Source organism: Argopecten irradians, chromosome 8, assembly GCF_041381155.1.
Source record: "Argopecten irradians isolate NY chromosome 8, Ai_NY, whole genome shotgun sequence".
Taxonomy (NCBI): domain Eukaryota; kingdom Metazoa; phylum Mollusca; class Bivalvia; order Pectinida; family Pectinidae; genus Argopecten; species Argopecten irradians.
In genome coordinates, this window is record NC_091141.1 from 16545255 (window position 1) to 16561534 (window position 16280).

The 16280-nt window shown below is 34.2% G+C and overlaps 1 protein-coding gene and 1 pseudogene across 1 annotated transcript; both read left to right on the forward strand.

The window, feature by feature from the left end:
- Window positions 1-474: 474 nt before the first annotated feature.
- Window positions 475-7568, forward strand: LOC138329510 (aldo-keto reductase family 1 member A1-like). Its single transcript, XM_069276549.1, has 10 exons — window positions 475-651; window positions 1593-1760; window positions 2248-2364; window positions 2742-2819; window positions 3170-3286; window positions 3790-3896; window positions 4417-4498; window positions 6320-6403; window positions 6598-6680; window positions 7344-7568. The coding sequence occupies exons 1-10, from the start codon at window positions 562-564 to the stop codon at window positions 7384-7386; spliced, it is 969 nt and encodes a 322-aa protein (XP_069132650.1). The 5' UTR covers window positions 475-561; the 3' UTR covers window positions 7387-7568.
- A 2961-nt stretch (window positions 7569-10529) lies between these two features.
- On the forward strand, window positions 10530-15957 carry LOC138329748 (aldo-keto reductase family 1 member A1-like; annotated as a pseudogene).
- The last annotated feature ends 323 nt before the right edge of the window (window positions 15958-16280 follow it).

A 16280-nucleotide genomic window follows, 5' to 3' on the forward strand; every position in this document is an offset into this window, starting at 1 on the left:
TTAGTATACCTAACAGGCATTCAAGAGTCTAAGTTAAAGCATTCGCTGGGAGTCTAGATACATGAAATCGATGTTAATATTAATTTTAGTCTAACCATGCGTCTAAATATTCATTAATAAGTTATAAGTTTTGTCAGTAATTTGTTAAAAGTGTATTCACCATACAACCCGTCAAGGGTTATTTTTATATACATTTTCTTTTTTTTTCTGTTTCATCTTCATTAATAAACAGTACATTATAGCATTTCAGCTTTTCTTCGAAGCTGTATGTAATTAATAATGATTAGATTAGGAATTGTATCATCGAAAAGATTAGTAATTTACAGTACATTTTGGAATTTCCTAAAGAAACTACGCGTTTAATCCCCATATTTGCGCGTTTCACTATGTAATTATCGTTTAAACACACGGATATCATATATCCGGTTTATCAGCACATATATTGATAAGGGGTTACCTCCCTACTTGTGTAAACTAAAACACTCTAATCTTACTAGACACAGCCCGTATACAGACATAGTCGGACGCACACACATACATAGTGGTGAAGAGAAAGTAAATATGTCGTCTGAAGTAACAGCCACTGTCCCTATGCCAGGGAAGGCGTACCCAACTGTAGGATTAGGTACATTTACTATATTCGAGAAAACTGTAAGTATTGCATTCCATCCTTTTCGGGAGATAATAGTACGATGCAAAGCAACCTCGGTATCTTGTTCAAACCCCGGGGAAAGGGGGGGGGGGGGTGTCAGCGTTTACTGACTGACCTCTACACGTGTTTATAACCCCGATTTTCAATTTCAACGATGTTGTGAGGCATATAAAGACCTATACGGCTAAAACATAGTTAGTAGAAAGTTTTTACTTTTAAACTGCATTACATAAGCAAGTTACTGTGATTTATAATGTGAAATGAGACCACCGACCAACACATTGCTGATAATTTGTTTCTGTCGTTCAGTTATTGCTGAAACAAAGTTTTTTACTCTTCGTTCCCTCCCAGCTCTATTTAATACCACACCATTGTCATTTGGTCATCCTCGGGTATCATCCTTATTTCCATAACATGAGCGGGCACTGGTCATCCTCGGATATTATCATTACTCCCATATCATACCAAAGGACACTGTTCAGATTATGTTATCATCGGACGTTAATCTATTGACACGACACATGACCTTAAAACGCTGTTGGAGTAGTATTCTCCCGAGACATGGTCCGACTTTAGAGAATTTAAGAAATCTTTAACCTTTAATTCTCCATAGGAAAACAAAACAGAAATAAAGAAAATAGTTTAACGTAAGGAGCACTCCTTACAAATATATAATGCTTTTCTATAGAAAATGTAAGGAATTTCATTGAAGGAATGTTATATGCGACTGACAATTTATTGTTCGATATCGATTTCCAGTGTTTATATCCATGAGTTATTAGTTATATTGCAAATAATCATGTTTTTCCATTCCAAGGTTGGAAGATAAAGATATAAAATTTTATTTTTCATACATGAATGAGCCTATAGCAATAGGGCGTTGTGGTTGTTAAATTAGAAACATATTTTTATAATCTTATTACTAATGTCTGCTTTATAGGGTCTCGGAGATGACGTATGTAACGCTGTGAAGGTGGCCATCTCAGAGGGCTATCGACATATTGATTGTGCGTTTGTTTACGGTAACGAGAAGGCGGTAGGGGATGGTATAAAGGCGAAAATCGAGGACGGAACTATTACCCGGAACGACATTTATATCACCACAAAGGTATGTAACGCCTGAGAAGGTCCGGGTTCGTATGTAATATATATCTGTCAGTACTGTTTACAATGTCATCGTGTACTTATAGTATAATGTAATGACGAAATTCTCTCTTCAGACAGATATACACCTATGTATAAATACAGGTGTGTGAAAGGAATATTCGTTATTGATGTACTTTAATTTTTTATCGCGACAATCTAGAGTCTTGATGCTTCAATACACTGAAAAGTTTACAATTTTATTGAAATTCACATTTTGGCAATGATCTTTTCACACACTCTACAGGAGTGCAAAGGATCGCTGAACACAGAATTATAATTCTTCTTGTGATTTACTTCGCTCAAATAACTTTCTGTGCTGTTTATACTTGTAAATATATCTTCGTTTTCTGTAAAATGCAAATTAAAATTAATATCGGACAACTGCTAATGATAGGCAAGTAGGTTGTTGCTCTGGATGTCTGTGTGGCAATAAATGTTTATTGTTGTAGCTGTGGGACACACACCACAACCCTGACCATGTTGAGGAAGCCCTGAAGAAATCCCTGCGCAGTTTGCAGACCGACTATGTGGACCTGTACCTCGTGCACTGGCCGTTCGCGTTTAAGGTAATACAGTTGAGAAAAGTAAATTATTCTTATCACAAAGAATCAATATAAGTTATTAATAAGTGATAGATATCTTGTTATATTTTTCTATCTCTGCATTCATCGTTAATGATGGCTTAAAATGACGATAAAATTGTAATTTGAAATGATTTGTAGGTTTTGTTTTGTTTTAAAAACATAAAATTGAAGTTAATAAGGCATCCAAGATCAGTTAACATGATGCGTCCAAGTCAGTCCTCAAGCGTTCAAGTATCTTGCGTAACGTCATTATTGGTTGTAAAGACAAAGACCTACGCTACAATCGCTATATGATGGTGAATCCGAATATAAATTCCATGTGACTATATTTATTAGACATTATGAATTGTATATTGTAGGATGGAGATGAACTCTTCCCAAAAGACGCTGACGGTAACGTAGCCTTCGCCGACCACGATTATGTAGACACTTGGAAGGTAGGTAATCCTATGGCTTCAACGTAATCTTCACATAGTTTAATTGTTATCATCATAAGTCAGAAAATTTCACCACTTAGTAATTAACGGTTATTAAATGCATTAACGTAATTAATAGTCGTGATCGATATTTTGATTGTGTTCTTAACGCGAAAAAAGTTCCAAAAGCTTACGTCAGTATTTGACAATTGCCACGATTGTCTGAAATTACCACATTGATGATGTAAATCTTTCATTTCATTTCTTAAACACCTACAACTATATATTATATATGTATATGTAATATTTGTAAAGTAAAATTGGCAATCTTGCTGAATTATGTTCTATTATATTTAAAAATCTTGTTTCAGGCGATGGAGAAGCTAACAGCAGCAGGCTTAACGAAAGCCATTGGAATCTCCAACTTTAACAAGGCACAGATAGAGAGGCTGTTATCGGTAGCTACCGTAAAGCCAGCAAATATACAGGTGAGTTTCGATGTGAATACTATTAGTGTTTTTATATTTGATCGCTTTACGTCGGATTAACAAATTTTCCTTTTTTTGTGATTAACACTTTTGTTGGTTTGTGTAGTCCTTTACGCATTCTATCAATTTCAAATTAATTGTAAAGTTGGATTACTCATTTACTTTGTAATTTATATTCTCTTACCAGATAGGCATTGATAATTGTATGGTAACATTTTACTAATTTTCCGTGACCAATACTTGTTTAAACGTTTATCCAACTTTTACCTATATTTTCACCTGTGTGTTGTTTTGACTTTTAATTGCAAGATGAATATCTTGTATGACACAGAGTGTGCTAAATCTTCCGAAACGCGTTGATCTAATCTCGCTGTATTAAGAACTTTTAGTTAAGGAGTATATACTTTTTGATCAATCAAATCAGTTGTAAGGTTGACTTTCTGTCTGTTGTGCTATAGGTATTCTAAACTTACTGAAAATATTATGTTGTTTGTATTGAATAGGTAGAAATCCATCCCTATTTCCTGAATGAGAAACTCATTAACTTCTGTAAACAACAAGGAATGACCGTCACAGCGTACGCCCCATTAGCAAACCCTAGCAGAACATGGTAACGTATTCTTGGTTGTTGAGTGTTAATCCACAATTTGTTGATTAGATGTTTTTTATGATTTGTAAGACACTTGATTAAAGCTCCAGATATTATTTGAAATGACCTCATCCAAAAATAAAATGATACAGGTTTTGTCCCTTTTATACCTTTTTTGTTAGACTTACAATACATATGTGACTACATTTCAATACATTTGCTATTGGTGACTATGCATACTTGTAAATTTAAAATATTTACATTATATTTGGATAACTTGTTTTTCGATCCTCCATTCATATGTACATGCATATATTTTATATGTATACATATATATTTAATTATATCTTGTATCTATATTCTGTCGATTAGTACAATTTTTAATGATCACTATTGAGATTTGTACATGCATGAATGATATTCTGTTATCGTATTGATTGAAATATCAGTAGAAGTTCAAAATATTTTTATTCAGTAGTTTGCCTTGATAATTCATCGTTGTATCAAATAGCTGCTAAGCATAAAATAATGTTTGTTACAGGAAAAGCGCGGACGAACCACTTATTTTTGACGAGCAGATTTTGAAAGATATTGCGGCCAAGAAAGGGAAATCTATTGCTCAGGTATACTTGTAAAACATAAAGATTACTTTAACACTTGTGCGAATAGATTCGTTCATTAAGATGGCTTTTTCTATTGGACTCTATTTTACTTTTAAGATGTATGTGTCACCTAAAGTTTGTCGGCTATCCCGATAGCATCTGAAGTAGCTATCAGTGTCAATACAGGCTCTCGAGGTATACTTCAGGTGTCATATGTTTACTTTTCTGCACATCTAACTTCATGTGTCCTATTTAACTTATCTGTACGTACTACATGATACAGAACTGTACATTGTGTAACCTGATCTTCATTAACGACTTGCCGGAAGTAGTCCACACAGAACTATAAACGACGCTAAATTAATTGAAGGTATACTAGAAAAACTAGAGGTGCAAAATGATGTAAGTAACATCTGTAAGCGGACAGAGACATGGACCATGCAACTGAATAAAAAAATGAAAGCACGTGTCCATTGGAAACTCAACCGTGCTCGAAAACCACACTTACCACATTGGAACTCCTGGTCATAACAAAGTTATTACCAAATGTAATACTGAGAAAGATTTTGGTGTGATAATCGTCAACAATTAAAATTTAGCGAGCACCTGAGAACCTGTGTTTCGAAAGCGAACAGAAAAACGGGATTAATATTAAAAACCTTCACCTATATGAATAGCGAGGTGTTTTTGAGTATCTACAAAACACTCATAAAACCACATCTGGAATACGCCTCGTGTATATTGAATCCTCTACTAACTATAAGGATCAGGTCATGATTGAAAACGTACAGAGGAGAGCCACCAAAAGAATGAAAGGTCTATTCAATCAAGCATATGACCAATAGCTCAGAAGTTTAGGATTGCCTAGTTCTAGAGTCTTCAGTACCGAAGAAAACGTGCGGACGTCGCACAACTATACAAAATTATGAACAACATAGATCTCGTTAATAAAGACACAATATTTACAATGTCGCTCGTGACAAAGGACACTCCAAAAAATACTGAAACCAGCGTCCAGACTAAACGTCACAAAAAAACAAATTCAACCGTGGAGTAGTTGACACATGGAATAGTCTGCAAGAAAAAGTGATGTCTGCGAACACATTAAATTCATTTAAGTCCCGCCTGAACCAACATTGGAGAAATGAGCCATCCAAATAATTTTTACCTGAATGTTTTTGGTGTTGCCTGATCGGACATCCGATCATTACCAGGATACGCCTCCAGAAGCATTTCGGCTTATATCGGTGTTAAATTAACATAATTGGCCGAAGCCGAACACCTGATAGGTATAAAACGGTATATATTTCTGTAATGCTATTTGGTATACAAGCAGTGAGTGTTTCTGACGTGTCGATGACTTGTGCGATTTGCTCACCGCTACATTCACAAGACCTTGCAACATATATCCTTACATACAACCAACTTTACAACCTATTGAAACGGTTTAGAACAGTTTCAGTTTATTTGATATTCGTCAATCACACATCATGTCACAATAATCCAATGTATATGTTTTGTTTGTATCTGATTTCTTTATAGCTTATTTACTTAACATGTTATTGTTTTATCCTGGAGTATAAACTTAAAGTGTTTTTCACTAACTAACAAAATATATACGCAATTTGGTGCTTGTTCTTGATAAAGTTATATTTATAATGATCGCATTCTCAATGCGACAAATATTTTAACCATATTATTTATATCAATACGCTTCCACAGGAAATTCCCCTGATGTATAAAGTACTGACAACACGTTAAACGTGTTGGAATTAAACCCACAATATTTTTAGGCTGATCCTTTCGTACTGTTACTATTTATTTCTTAATTGTTTCCTCAAGGTGGTGCTGAGGTTCCATTTACAGAGAGGAATCGTTGTTATTCCGAAGAGTATAACCCCAGCCAGGATCAAAGAAAACATACAGGTATCTATTAATATTTAAAACATACAGGTATCTATTAATATTTATATATGTCACGACATATATACATCAAACAATATCTGAGATTTTGAAATAATATGTATGTTTTGACATTTGACAAAAATACACGACAAAATAAAAAATAAAGAGAGTTATTCTTAAAATCTGGCTTTAAATATGTATTTAATTGTTTTCAGCTGTATGACTTCGATCTGTCTGAAACTGAAATGCAACAAATAGCTGGATTAAACAGAGACCTGCGGTTTTATAAGGAAGGGATGTAAGTATATATTACATGCATGAGGAATTTAAGTTAACTACGCAGTGTCTGTTCGATACCGCAAGTTGGTCGTAATAAAGGGACAATTAATGCTATTAATCATAGACAGAAGAGTATGATATAATGATATGGATTCTGGCATCGAACTAAGAATATCGGTCAAACAGGGATCATGGGAGGCAACGAATTTTAATAATTTAAGCGGAAATCATTAGAACGCGAAAATAATCCCCATGCATAGTTTCCCGAAGGAAATTATTTCCCCGTGAAAATGTCCGCGTTTACAGTTATTACAGACACTCAACAAGTAAGGAAGTTACATAAGGTGGAGGGCTTATATATTCTTCTTTTAATATTTGAAATATAATCCTTATTTCAATGAGGCGTACCTATGACTTAGATGATTTAGTTTTGGACGATACCTGAAACATTCTTTTCATACAATTAGGTTGATTGTTTGCAAAAATGATTTATTCTTCCATCGACAACAGGTAAATGGTATCTTAAAGAATGTCAAATTAATAAACAAAATATTTGTTGCATAACCCTGCGTATGATATAATCTGAAGTTGAACGTAACGTTACAGTTTATGTTTTCAGGATTTTGTAACGTTTTTTTGTGTGTGTTTATACAGTTGACCTTTTATGTTTGATATATTGCAGAGCAACCACTCACAAATACTACGCTTTCCACGACGAGTACTGAGACAGTGAAATAGGTATAAATCTATTGTACCGTAAAGATACTATCATCTGTGGACGTTATTTACCAGAGCACCATTCTATAACCGTGTGTACCTATAGGACGACTCCTTTACAGGACATTGATGAACGTTGTCTGTTAAAATTGTTGTAACTTATGGAATAAACACATACCATGAACACATACTGAGTTTTCTGTGATAGGTCTTGAAATAAAAAAAATACACCACAACGCATATAGAAAAGTTAAATATACTGTGTACAGATCTGATTTATATTAAAATGATGTGTATAGATGGTTTAGTCAGTCTGCAAGCATTCATGTAAAATATACAATATTTCATGATGAGATTTTATGATACAAGTTTAGGAAGTTTTGGCGAGTAAAAATTAAAACCTCGAGACGATTTTCAAACAATAACATATAAAATTAGCACAATTTTAAGATATTTCATCATGTAACTAGAACAATCTACATTTCGAAGATTCTCAACGTCAAAATGTTTTTGACCGCCTTTTTTCTCGACGTCCTCAAATCGTGACGTCACGTCAGTGTTTACTTTGACGTCAAAATGATTTTCCAGCCAATGAAAAGCGTTCCAGGTTACATTAACCCTGTGCTGTGACTAATGCAAAACTATTACACGGGCGAAGTCAGGAGGATTTAAATATAAGGGGTAAAATGCTAACTGTTCTAGATAAATCACCTAATCAAAGGTCCACGACCTTTCCGAAACGGTTTTTTAATATTTAAATTGGTAATACAATGGTATAAACATTTTGTAGAGTCGCAAAAGTTATTAGATTACCGTTAATACTACACGTATCCTCACCTTTTGAACAATTTGATTAAAATAGATAACGTGTTAATTTTCATAACGCGGGTCGTCTTATATTTCTCACCGTCGTCCTAAATACCGCGCGATAGTTGATTATCACTCCGCCAGACGGAATAATAGCGAGATGGCTCTCCACTGATATCATATATTACGCAGGAAATCTTGCATATGTTTGGTGTTGTAACCTCATCTTAGGCCATCGCTATATATTTTCTGATGTTATTTATGTTTTTAAGAAACCTTTATGTTTTGCTCCGGAAAGGTAGTGGGCCTTTAAATTGATGAGTCCAGACAAATGAACACAGAAGGACTGAATTTCCTTTAACTTTTGTATATTTCTTGTTACTTGAATATCAGAACGTAAAACTATGAATAACGCACAGTTAACATTGCAATCTTTACGGTAGAGATAACCAACGTCATACTGTGTGGATTTGAATACAATGTATACATTTCTATTTTTAAGTAATCTCAAAATATTAATGGCTATGTTATTCAAAGGCGTTACTGGAGATATAAATCGCGGCAAACAAATCACGTCGTCGTTCCTTGAGGTGAATTTGTAGTATCGTAACCGAACAGATCCTGGATTTGTTAAGGTTAAACTATGCGTAAAACTTTCAATGCATACGCAAATATGTTATCTATTAAAAATGTTTTTTAATGCTAATGGGTTCCATCTCTGCTCCATCGGTGTAACACTGGAAGTTTAAGACTTGAAAACAAATTGACTTGCCATGTATAGGCATAAATGAGTTTCATTTGAAATCCTCCTTCATTTTAATTGAGAAAAACGGAGAGACAAGTTAATAAATAAAATCTTTCATCTAATTATTTTATTATTATTAATTTAATAATACTGTTATTACAACAGCCATTTTTATACTAATGGTAATAAGATATAGATGTATCACAGTGAATGTTCAGTCCGAAACAGCCATAGAATAGCGATCCAGATTGCATTATCAGGCGTTTATGATATAAATGTTTCTACTAGATGACATTAACACCAAAGTACCAATAATGCGTTTATTTTTTTAACTTGGATATTTATTGAATCAACTATAACGGTAAATAACGTTTTGTTTGTTTGATTAGATTAACGTTTATGAACAGCCAGGGTCATATAAGGACGGCCTCCCGTGTAGCAGTTTGTTGCGTGTGTGAAGTGCGGGAATGGTTTGGGTATATTCGTGTTGTGTCTTATTGTATAGTGGAACTCTTGCCCTTGCCACCGAAGACACCAAGCAACACACCCCATCCGGACATATTATACTGGCAATGGTCAAACCAGTCTTCCTACTCCCTGTATGCTGAGGGATAAGAGGGAGCAGAAACTACAACTTTTTTGTTTGTCTCAGCCAGTGACAGAACCAGGAGCCTACCTCACAGGGGCGAGCGCTCAACAGAAAGCCAAAAGTGAAAGGGTGTGAAGGGAGACGTTAGGAAGAACAAAATTAGTTAGGAAGAAGAGAAAAGATTAGATCCTAAATTTAGTCGCCTTTTACGATCATGCAATACGAACAACAGGTACAGTTCTAACGCCCTGACTGCAGGGATAGTGAAAATTAAGTTTCATCAGAGTTGACAAATGTGGAAGGCGAAATTCAAAGCTTGAAAATAGATAAATAGTATTGGATTCATTTATTTGTGTTTATGCTGAACCGCATTTCTAATCAAAATAACTTTGAGAATTGTACCTGCTGCCTCTATTGCATGATCGTAAAAGGCGACTAAATTTAGGATCTTATCTTTTCTTGTCTTCCTAACTGACTTCATCTTTTCTAATGCCTCCCTTGGCATCGCCTCACTTTTGGCCTTGAGTTGAGCGTTCGCCCTTGTGAGGAAGGCTCTGGGTTCTGTCCCCTGGGCGAGACACACCAAAATCAATAAAAGTGGTAGTTTCTGCTCCTGCTTAGCGCTCAGCATACAGGATGTGGGACGACTGGTTCGCCCGTTGTCAGTGTAATGTGACCGGGTGGGGTGTGTTGCTTGGTGTTTTCGGCGGCATGCTTTAGTGATATAGCACTATAGAAAGGGTAACAGTTCCAAACAAACAAACAAAGTTAACAGCCAAAACACCGTACACTTACAATGTTGGTTATTTTATTTTCAATTTACTTGACACAAAATCATAACTATCTTGACATCAGGCAGCCTTGATACATTGTTAGATAAAAAGACCTTAGAGTCGTAAGTAAACAAGATATGTTCACTTTTATATCATACTATACTACAAACACATAAGCATATCTCCTACTAGCCTGATACGGGAAAGACACAAAGCAGCTGGATATAACCTGCCAACATGTCGTCTGAAGTTCCGCTCACTGTTCCCATGCCGAGGAAGTCCTACCCGACAGTTGGGTTTGGAACATTTACCATTCTGGTTAAAACCATCTATCAAACAACATTACAGGATTTGGTGTTGGACAGATGCTTACATTTTGCACTTAGAAATACTTAACGCATTGTCTGAAGTCATAAGATAGTCACAAACAATTGGTTGTGACTATCTTATGACTTCAGTCTACAGGAAGACATTGCGTTAGGTATTTCTAAGTGCAAAATGTATATTTAATCTTCTATATTCAAACATTATTTCCAAATCAAAATACCATAGTACTAACATTCCGAAAGATTCACACCATGAATTTTGTTTGAGTTGAGCTTTTGATAATTTGTATTACATGTATAGTATTTTAAGCCATATATCATTGCATGTCTTCGAAGGGCAAAAAAGAATGTTGGATACTTTCACCATGCTTGAGCTAGTGGCAAACCGTGCATAATAAATTCTGACCGTCATATACCCCAAGATTCATTTCAACATTGGCAATTTTACAAAACGGCAATGACAGTAACTAGAAAAAAAGACACTTAAATTTTGACCTGGATAGCACCCGATGAAATGTTGACATGAATTGATCTCAAGTAATCTTGACCTAATACTTGACCAGAAATTGACAAGTTTAAATTTAAACAGTTTGCATCGAAAACACTATAGTAGCTAATGTGAATCAGGTCACAACTATGTTTTTTAAAGGGTACCGAGGAGGAATTGTGTAATGCGGTCAAAGTCGCAATATCACTACAAAGGTATGTAAATAAAACCCAGTATATTAAAATTAATATGGTGTAACTGACATACATTTTAATTCTAAATGGGAAGATCGTGAAGATTAAACATATTATTCCTGTTGATAATAACGTATATTTGTAGTTATGGGATACACGTCACAACCCGGATCACGTGGAAGATGCTATCAAGAAGTCACTGCGCAATCCCCAGATCGATTATATAGACCTGTATTTAATGCACAAGCCATTCGCTTTAAAGGTAACCTGCACCAATAGAAAATAAAGGAATCACAATATTCATTAATTTTTACTTGTTCTCATACTAAGCCAGATTTTCCGAATGGCCGATTCTTTCTCTTCATACGTCTATGAGGAAAACCTCGACGTTATCATGACGTTGACGTTGCGTATTAATTTAGAAAAGCATAATCCATTAGAAAATCAATGGAATCGTATTTTTAAACGTTATCTTATTTAACCAAGTAGTCTACAAAATAATTTGTGTCAAAACTGGTGTCATTGTCTTTTAATTTCATCGGCTTATAAAATAAATATTGTCTGCAATCTTTTGTGAGGTAGATTATCACTGTGTACAACAAACAAAAAATTGCTTTCAAACCCCGACTAATCGTTAAAACAAGTAAACTATTGAAATTGAATGATACATGGATATCATATTTTATGAAAATATACCTACATGTGTTCTAGATGCTTCAGTTAGCTTTGTGTCACATCCTTATAGAGACCGCAGAACCAAATGATTTCGCTATAAACGATATATTAACGTTTGCCACTGTCCAGGCTAAAAGGAGTTTTCAAGTCAGGTCACCTGTCACTAATTTTGAAGAATGGCATCTCGCATACCTGTGAATAAAAAGAAATTAAGATCTACAATCTTGCTAATTTTTTATGTGGGGGGTGCCATCTTATGTTGAATTCCGCACCAAAAATTAACCAAAATATTCATAAAAATTCCAATATTGATTACTTCCCCCTGTCAAACACACACTTGACAGAATTTTAAAATTCCTTTATACATTTTACATCTACATGTATTGCCCAACCCACACATTAAACATTTCAAACTGATGCGCCCTGAATACCCAATCAGCAGGCTTCGAAACATTCACCTCTCTATGAAATCTTGTGCCCAAAAGGGGATTTCCAGGAATCTTATTTTTGGTTTGATTCTGTGGTCCCCTTTACATCATCCTGATATCATTAGATACTATTTCGCCATTTACAGGATGGTGACGACCTGTTCCCGAAAGATAATGATGGAAACATAGTCTTTGCTGACCACGATTATTTGGACACCTGGAAGGTATGTAAAATATGATCAATATTGATTTTAGATGACAAAATAATATGTTTATTTACACTTAATGTATTAGTATTCATAAAACGAGATCAACTTATCAAAGACCAGTACTTTGTAATTAATCTAGAAGGTAATTGAACTCATAACCATGAGATGTAGTCTATGAGTATATTTTTGATATTATAAAATCTTGGACAATATCACGTGGTAGAATGTCTGATAAACGGTCATTGCGACCCATATATGGAACGTTAATGGATAGAAATGATCAGAACACTTTCGGAGCGTCGGTCTATACATGGAGAGTTAGTGGTGTCATTTATTTAAGCAACTAATACTGTGATTGTATTTGATGTTTATTAACTACCGTAGTATAACCAGCTAATTTATGGTAATATTTCTGATAAAGTTGCAGGTTTCGCTGGTTGTGCACTGTATTCTTGACTTTAGGCGATGGAGAAGCTGGTTAAAGAAGGACTGACAAAAGCCATTGGTATTTCTAACTTCAACAAAGAACAGACGCAACGACTTCTAGATTCCGCTACGATAAAGCCGGCTGATATGCAGGTACATACTGAATTCCCACATCTAAGTATTTCAAGCGATATTTTCACCACATCTTTGTGTAGATTAATTAACATAATGTAATAGCAGCACACACAATATATTATATAAAATAGACTCTAAGTGTTATACAAAATATTATACAAGATATATTATACAAGGTATATTATACAAGATACAGTATATTATACAAAATATATTATACAATAAAATATTATACAATATATATCATACAAAATACAGTATATTAGATCTAATACAGGACATATAATACAAAATATATTTTAATTTGCAAAAGTTAAACTGTACAAGTAGTACTACAAAAAAACATGTTACGTTAACAGTGCACTGTTCTAGAACCCAAAACTAAATTTCAAACTATTATAAATACTCAAACATATTCGTTAATGATCATTCTCATATCTTGAAGGTAATTTATTCAGATCGAAGCCCATCCGTACTTTCTGAACGAGACGTTAGTTAATTTCTGTAAACAGAACGGGATGACTGTCACAGCTTACGCTCCTTTAGCAAACCCTCGCAGAACATGTTGATGTCATTTCATGAAGTTAAACGAGTTTTAGTCATACTCTTATGTTCAAAAATATAGGAATTGCTGGCAAAAATCACTTTATCAAGTTATCAACTGTAATGAAATATTTTCTGATCGAAAAAGCAAAATACAGGATTATAATTGTATAGCTGGCTTCCATGGTTGCGGTCTATAGAAATTATAATGAAAAGACTCAGGAACAAAACAAATCAATGATTTGTAGGATAAAAATTCAAATAGCTATTGAGATCTATGTTACTGAGATACATTAACAGTCAACCAGGGTCACTGTTTCAATAAATATTTATATAGATTTAGTATGGTCGATGATAAACGAAACGTACTGACAATAAAAAGTAAAGCAGAAAATGTATAAACATCACTGCTAATAATGACCGTACGTTATTGCTTTAAAGGAAAACAAGTGAAGATCCAGTATTATTTGAAGAACAGATTTTAAAAGACATTGCAGCAGGAAAGGGGAAGTCTGTTGCTCAGGTATTAATATACCTACTAATACAGCTACATTTCAGGAGAATTGAAATATGTATGCATGTTGGATTTAACTGACATTTCCACATACATAATATTTAACTTTGGTAAATCAATTTATTGTTAAAGGTTGAATAGTCGTTCGTTGTCTTGGCAGCAATCATTCTGACTGTTTCTTCTATTTTACAAGTTTCTCTGAATTGACTGAAATAGCAGCATAGCAATTCAAAAAGAGAAAACAATAGAAAAAAGTATTTCGAAATCGGATGTATTTATAAAATTATAAGTAAAATGTTCTTAACCTTATGAACTTTAATGGAACTTTTTAATCTAAAGTACGATTCATTTAAGCGTCTCTTTTCAGTAATAATAAAAATATTTACATATACATGTAATCTAATTAGTTGTGAAATAACTTGATATTTTGTCGGGTATTTTCAGCAGTAACATGTACATAATGCAATATGGTGGAGACATTTAAATAACAGACAATAACGTTTGATGTAAGAATTGAAGACAATTTACTTATAGGTGGTGATGAGATTTCTCTTACAAAGGGGACTTGTTATTATCCCTAAAAGTATAACGCCAGCCAAGATCAGAGAAAATTTTCAGGTTAGTATTCCAGTCATTGAGAGGTTTCAGGTAAGAATTTCAGTCCGGGATAGGTTTCAGCTTACAGCGATCCGATCACAGCGATTCAGCGAAAGTATTCAGTAAGTGAGAAGTTTCAGGTAAATATTTCAATCTGGGAGCGTTTTCAGGTACGTATATCAGTCAGGCAGAAGTTTCAAATAGGTATTTCAGTCAGAGAGAGGTTTCAGAAAAGTATTTCAGTCAGGGAGAGGTTTCAGGAGAGGATTTCAGTCAGGGAGAGGTTTCAGGTACTGTAAAGAATAAGATTCAGGTAAGTATTCTTGTCAAAAATAAATTTCAGGTAAATATTCTTGTGAAGAATAAGTTGCAATAAGTATTCCTGTCAAGAATACGTTTCAGGTTAGTATTCCTTCAGGAATAATTTTCAGGTAAGTATTCCCGTCGAGAATAAGTCTCAGGTAAGTATTCCCGTCAAGAATTGTGGTTGGAAGCTACATATCATCTTCAGCGCAATCAAATTGCCTTCATTTACGTATAACATTTATACACACTTGCTGAGTTGTCTAAACACACAATTATGCTAATTGTTAAACGTACTCATGCTAGTTTTCCAACCTTTTTTGCTGTGAAATGTTATCTCGAAAGCGCCATTTTCAATCTAATCACATTAGAATATCAGGCAGTTTGTTCTGCATAATGCAAACAATATAATGATATGAATTATCTAAAAAAAAGCATGTATTAATTTTTGTATTTCATATTTTTTCAGTTATTCGACTTTGATCTGTCAACGTCAGAAATGCAAAAAATATCTACTTTAGACAGAAATCTCCGTTTATTCTGGGAGGACGTGTAAGTATATTTGGCAAAGAACATTAATTCAATCAGGCGCTGACGAATGCAACAAGATGGCCATCTTGGATTTTGACAGTTAAAGTTTGTTATCGCTAGGCCAAATACATTTATTATTTACATTTGTTTACAAAGAGATAGAAAATCATTTTTATATATATACTAAAAATTTGAAACCATATTGGAGACGTTGGTTAACTTTTTTAGCTATATACATGTTTGTTTTATTACAGTGGGAGAGGCCATAAGTACTACCCATTCACTGCCGATTTATGATACTTTAAGTATGGAAAAGAGCGGACAGACAGACATATGCTCAATGCAGGTTTCAAGCCAGAAAAGTGATCAGTGTGCCGGTTATGTACATCCATTACAATGATAAACAATAAACATGAAGTGTGCAAAACATATCTCTTTTTGTTTTAGTGACCGTGATTTACATTTGTTATCTAGATTTACAAGTGCAGATTTTTAAATTGTTTTAGATAGATACTTACTGTAAGTATTCCTGTTATAAATAGCGTGAGCTTCAATTATGTATAATAAACCATTGGCTACTTTACGTAGTCTTTAGTCATACAAAAATTCAAAGGAAAAAT